This window comes from Grammomys surdaster, unplaced genomic scaffold (genome assembly GCF_004785775.1).
Source record: "Grammomys surdaster isolate TR1022 unplaced genomic scaffold, NIH_TR_1.0 67, whole genome shotgun sequence".
NCBI classification, from domain to species: domain Eukaryota; kingdom Metazoa; phylum Chordata; class Mammalia; order Rodentia; family Muridae; genus Grammomys; species Grammomys surdaster.
Window position 1 is genome coordinate 7,893,419 of NW_021604569.1, and position 6,482 is coordinate 7,899,900.

The 6,482-nt window shown below is 43.6% G+C and overlaps 1 protein-coding gene across 5 annotated transcripts in view; it reads left to right on the forward strand.

Moving 5' to 3' along the window:
• The first annotated feature begins 1,048 nt into the window (after positions 1–1,048).
• The window catches only part of Ehbp1 (EH domain binding protein 1), a 269,903-nt gene continuing 264,469 nt past the window's right edge, over positions 1,049–6,482 (forward strand). For all 5 annotated transcript variants that reach the window (XR_003712756.1, XM_028778114.1, XM_028778121.1 and 2 more), the window contains exon 1: positions 1,049–1,419. Coding sequence is in view for 4 of the 5 variants with exons in the window: in XM_028778114.1 (XP_028633947.1) it covers positions 1,316–1,419 (104 nt within the window). In the remaining variant the exon portion in view is untranslated. The remainder of the gene's footprint in view (positions 1,420–6,482) is intronic.

The following is a 6,482-nucleotide window of genomic DNA, read 5'->3' on the forward strand; positions in this document are numbered from 1 at the left end:
GGGGGACGGTCGCAGGGCGCTCCGCCGGGGAGGGGGCACTGCGCCGGGACGGGGAGGGCGTCGTCCGCCCGGAAAGCTGCAGACCCCGGCTCCCGCAAACGAGCGCCGCGCCGGGCTTCGCTGTTCCACGCGGCTCCAGCGGGGATGGAGGACTCGGTGGCGGTGGCTGCTTCTGAGGTGGCGGCGGCCGAGGAGCGGCTCTAAGGAGGGGACAGCGGGATTAGAGGTGTGAGGAGGGCTTGGAGTGGACGAGCGGAGGGGCCGGGGTTCGGGGACCGAGGCTGGGGTCTAACAGCAAGGCTTGGGTGACAGGGACCGCGGCTGGCAACGCCTGTCTCTGCGGAGAGAGGCAGGGGTCTGCACCCGGTGCGTGAGGAGGCGAGGCTCAGGCCGGCTGCCCCTGATGGGGGAGGGAGGCACCGCACCCCGCACTCTCCGTTGGCCCGGCTGGTCATCGCTTCAAGCCCAGGCAGGAGTTTCCATTCCCCTCCTCCTGGCAGCCAAGGTGAAGGGGAAGCAAAGTGGCCTGGACCTGGGACCTTGCCCTCCCTCTGCCGGGAGATTTCCCTCCACTCCTAGCTCTCCATCCATTTCCCTCTCCTACTGAACCAGCATTTCTCCCTGCACCCCGGGTTTTCTTAGCATATATTCTGAGGCTCGAGGCTATTAATTATCGGTTGAAAAATAAAGTTTATTTAAAAATACTCCACTCCTTCTAATTGGTGGTAGATATCAATTAGCATCCCTGACTTTCCCGCCCTGTTCTTCCTTCTGCGATGCTAGGTAGGGAAGGCAGGGCCCCACTGGCATCTCTCAATTGTTGGTGCTGACAACCTGGTGTATTGCCGCCTGTCTTCGGTGTGATTTGTCATTTCTTCCTTGGTATCTTGCTTGCATCCTTGATGTTACTGGCTTTTGAGGCCGGTGTTTGGTTTCATTGTTTGAAAACCATGAAGATATCAGAGGTTGTTTCAGTCTTATCTAACACTTCTCATGCTTCTGTCCTCATATTCTTTCTCTTTTTGTCTGTGTTTTGCTTTTCAGTTCTCCAGAACCCACGTCATATAGCCCCTGAGGTGGACTGGTGATGTCTCCATGAGGGAACCTCCTCTCAGTCATCCTGACCTGTTCATCTAAGATAGGATTTACCCTGTGAAACAGGGAGAAGACTTATGGACTCCAGGCATCGTTTCAAGTTAGAGTTTTTTGTTGAAAGTACAGACATACATGCAAAGCTCTAGTGCTTTGGGCCTCTGCTTTATTAAAGCTGCTGTGTTGCTAATCCAGAACTGTTCCAGTCTATTGACCTATCACCATGGCTTCAGTTTGGAAGCGACTGCAGCGTGTGGGAAAACATGCATCCAAGTTCCAGTTTGTGGCCTCCTACCAGGAGCTGATGGTTGAATGTACAAAGAAATGGTAAGATTTGCTTAGGGGTAGACTGCAGTCTTGTTGCCTTACCACCTTGTAGCTTGGACTGTGGGTCTTTGGTAGCCAGTTTACCTTCAGTGGTACACAAGTGTGCAGAAAGCTGTGCATGGGACAGATACTCTAACAAGTACTGTGTGTATACTGTTGCTGCTGGTACTGTCTCTGTGGATTTTAATTACTCCGTGTCTCAGAGGACTACAACTGAGAGCACACCTAGGTACAGTAGTTTTGGTCTCATGGTAATTTATCATCGATGTTAGAATAACTTTTATTTTTATAACTTTAAACAGAGAATGGTTATACATATATTTTAACATCGCATATGTCTCAGTATAGAAGTTTATAGTCTATTTAATGGCGGTTGTATTTTCTTATTTTTTCATTTTGACTTAGAGCATTTTTCCGTATTTGAATAATGGAATGCCAGTGCACACAACCTTAGAGATTCTCCTGTGAAATGCTTAGTCAGGCAACTGTCTTTTCTTTTAATTGCCTAATGGGATACATTTCTTGGCAGGATTTAAGGAAGCAATTAGTGGCAGTGGTCTGTCATTTGCCTCTTTCTTTCCATTTGAGGAAAGTAAATTTAGGGCTTTCTCTTAATGCTGTGAACGATAAGAAAAGAGAATCTGTACATACTGAGGGGAGAAAGTTAATCTTAAGCAAATGGTTTTGAATTTCGGTTTATTATAGTGATTAAGCACTATCACCACAAAATAAGTCCATTTCATCAAGGATGTAATCTCATGTTGGTAGTAAGCTCTCTTTCTAATGTCCTCTTGGCTAAAGAAAAGAGCTTGCTCCACCCTAGCATACTAAGCTTTGCTTTGAGTTTGTAAGGAACATTATTTTAAAATCAATTCAAGATATATATATATGATATATACACATATATATGAAGTTTATACATATACTGCTGATTTAGAGACAGAAATGGCATCCTCCCTGCCCTCAAGGAGCTCACAGGCTGTGGTAGGACACTTAAGTAACTTGTGATAGGTTCAGTGATGTAAATACATATGTTTCCACTCAGCTGGATATCCTGGAGATGTTACTTCTGTGTAATTCAGTCCCCATGTGCATAGTAATGGTGCCACTTTATAGAAGATTGAATCAGTTAATTCTGTAAAATGTTCTGTAGAACAGGGACATAGTAAACACCCATAAAAAGTCACCATTATCTGTAGGGTTCACAAAACAGTGAAGAATAATACTAGTAAGGGGGGGGGGCAGGTGGTGCCTTGATCTGCTTTCCTGGGATCTAAGCTGAGGTTGACTTTATTTTAGTGTATTTTATTTTACTTACCTTTATTAGGCTGGGCTGGCTAGCTAGTAAGACTCAGGGATCCTGTCTTCACCTCCCTGGCACCAGAGTCACAATCAGTCTGCCACTGCCCCTGACTTCTTACATGGGTGCTGGGGAGCAGATTCAGGCTCTCCCGCTGTGCACAAGCACTTCACTGATGGAGCTATTTTCCCAGCTCAGGACGAATCTTAGGGAATCATAGTTGTACATCAAATCAGAGAATAAGAAGCAAGAAACATTTTAGAAAATCTACTCATTTAGACAGCCTACAGCAAGATCCATGCTGGGAATTCAGGTAGTATGGCTTTATATCATGAGGCTTTAAGTATAGCATGAGGGCTGGATGGATGGGGCATCCCTGTAATTATAGCAGAGGCTGAGGCGGGAAGATTTCAAGTTTGAGGTCACTCTGGGATCCAGATTTAAACCCTGTCCTTAGAAAAGAATGTTGGGTGAGAGGAATCATAGTATGTGGTAGGGCATCTGAAAGCCTAGAAGAACTCAAACCATAGAAAGTAGTATGTTATCAATAGCTTGGGCTACTCCGTGTTGGTGACAGGGTTGCTGTGGAAGTTTGGAGATGAAGAGATGTTTAGGTTTGTAATTGGAGAATTACCAGGCTATGGTTTGGAGAGGGTGGGTAACTGAGGCAGTGTCAGTAGTGTATGTGTTCCTGTTGGTAAGGTGAGGAACAGCGTGTGCGTGTGGGCCAGCGGAAGAGACCTTAGAGTGATGGGACCGGACCTGATGATTGTGTCAGTTGGGATGGGGAGGAAGGAGAGGGAGAGGGAAGAGAGGGAGAGAGGAGGGGGGAGAGGGAGAAGGAAGAGAGGGAGAGAGGAGTTTAAAGTTTAGATCAACACCAGGCTTATGCCTTTAAAAGCTAGGAGTCTACCAAGAAGGAAGGTGGTCTGATTGTCTCCAATTCTTAACTTGGTAGTATACTGGGAACATCTACTTTGAATCTAATTTTGAGGCAGAGTCTCATTGTAAGACCAGGCTGGCTTCAAACTCTGCTTCCTCAGCCTCAGCGTATTAGCTCTAGGCTTATAGGGGCGAGCCCCCATACTTGACTTGATCTCATTTTCTTTATATTTTTATTGTAAACATATTTTCCCTTTACAATATATTCTGACTATGGTTTCCCTTCCCTCCTTCCAGTTTGTTCCTACTGATCCACACCCTTTCTGGGTCCCCTAGAAAACACACAGGCGTTTGAGGGGCAATAACAAAATAAGACACAACACAAACAAAGGACCAGGACAAAGCAGAAGGAAGACAGCCCGAGTGTCTCCAGCACAGGAGACAGATGTGGACTCGGAAACATAGGCAGAGACACACTCAGTTGCATATTTAGGAGTCTCAAAAACACAAAACTGGAAACCATACTTATACGTAAAACCTGAAGGGTAAAACCAAAAACATAATAAAAATAAATGGTTTGCGTCTAATGCTGGGCTCGCAGCCTATGTTTGTTTCCCCAGGGAGACTCCTTTGGAGAAAATTCATTTTTCATTTTCAAGAGACTATCAATTGGAGATAGCTTCTGGATTAGGGATGGGTGTGTGTCCACTTCTTCTTTCAGTTGTAGGGCCCCATCTGGAGTAGAGCCATTCAGGTTGTAGTGCATGCTGCCTCAGCCTCAGTGAGCTCAAGTCAGCACAGTCTTGCTGTGTTTTTAGAAGACCTTGTTTCCCTGGAATCCTCCATCCCCTCTGGCTCATACACTTTTTCTCTTTTTGCTTCCTCTTCAGCATAGTTCCAGGAGCCCTGAGGGGAGGGATTTGATGGAGACTTCCTCTTTTGGGCTGAATGTTCCATGGTCTCCCTCATTCTATGGATAGTATCTTCTTGTGGGTCTCTGTATTTGTTCCCATCTGCTGCAGGGGGAAGTTCCTATGATAGCTGAGCAAGGCACTGATCTATAGGTCTAGTGAAGTATTTATTAGGGAGTCATTTTATTCCCCGTGTTCGGTGAGTTGTGTGGGTGTTATTTGCAGCAATAGGGCCTTGCCATCAGTTTGTGGAGAGCAAACAGCAAGCAGCCTGGGTTGTTTCTGGGGTTCTCACGAATCTCATTTCTTAACAGCATATACATTTCAGGTTAGTTTTCGATTAGAGAAAAAAAATCAGTTTATTTCTGGGTTTGGTGGTACACACTTGGAATCTTAGTACTTTACAGATTGAGTCAGGAAGATCAGGAGTTCTCTTACAAAGCCAGTTAGAGGTTAGCATGGGATTATGTGACACCTTGTTTCAAAAAAAAAAAAACAAATGAAATAAACATAAATAAACAAAATCAGTTTCTTGTGGGGCATGGTGGTTTGCCTCTGTAATCTAGTCATGAGGAAGCTGGAGCAAGAGGGTCATCCTGCTGTGAGGCCATCTTGTGCTAGAGAGTGAGACCCTTTCTTAAAAAACTAACTCCTACCAGAACAAAACAAAACAAACAAACAAAAAAACCCAAAACCAAAAAAACCCCAAATCCATTTCTTCCTCATAATCTGTAGCATGTTTTGTGCTCTTCTTCCCTTGTGCAACGTTTACACCATCGTTATCACATCTTAAGGCAAGAGCACTAGTGAAAATCAAACTTGATTATAGTTGAATAGGTAGCTTGATTACGTTAGTTATGGTCATTAAGGGTCTGGCAGTTAAGTCAGAGTCTGTGATTACATAAGGACTTAATACTAGAAGCACGTGAGTGCTCTGTAATTTTTAGATGGACGGTACCGTGTTGTGAAATCTTTCTTGCTTTCATTTAAAAATACAGTTTAGCAGCTGGGCGGCAGCTCAGTAGATCGGAGCACTTATTGCTCTTGCTGCAGAGGACGCTGGTTTGGTTCTCAGCACCCACATGGAGGCTTGTGACCAGCTGAAACTGGAGCTCCAGGGAATCCATTGCATTCTTCTGACCTTCATAGACACCAGCCACACAGGTGGTGTACAGACACACGGAGGCAAGCATTCATACACATAAAATAAATAAATAATTCCTTAATAAAAATTCGGTTTAAAGCTAATAAGGTGATAGTGCCCATGAAAAAAAATGTATCCATTTGCTGTATAGGAATTTTATTTGTAAGTGGATCCTTAAGAACTTTAAAGAATTTTCATTATATGAAAATTGATTGTAATCATTTGTAGTTAACATTCCTTTTGCCTTAGAGTCCTTGTGAAAATACAAATCAGGCTCAATTTCTAAACTCATATCCTATAATTTTCTCTCTTTTTTTCTTTTTTTTTTTCTTGATTTAAATACTTACCAGAGCTCAAATTATTTTATACATGTGCTGAAGTTAAAATCTGTAAAGTATGTAAAAATAGACTTGAACACACAGTAAGAATATTGTTATCAGCCATGTTTACATTTCACTTATTATGTATTCATTTATTTACTTTTGCAGTCCCGGGGATTATACTTTGGGCCGTCTGCATGGTAAATAAACTCTTCCTGCCACGCAGCTGCACCCCAGGCCTACATTGATGGTTTTGTGTATTACTCTGGAGATGTGGAAGAATGAAAGTAGAGGAGGGAAGTTTAGAGTCTAATTGAAAAGTGAGTGATAGTAAAGATGAGTTATAAATATGGTTAGGATAAGAAAAACATATGTGGTGTAAATTAGAAAAGAAGAATAAAAACTGTACAAAGAAAAACAGGATTTCACTAGACCTCATTAGGGCCTAATTGCTCTGTGGGGTGGTGGCCTGTGTACATAGGTACCATTATATTTTAGAACCTAAC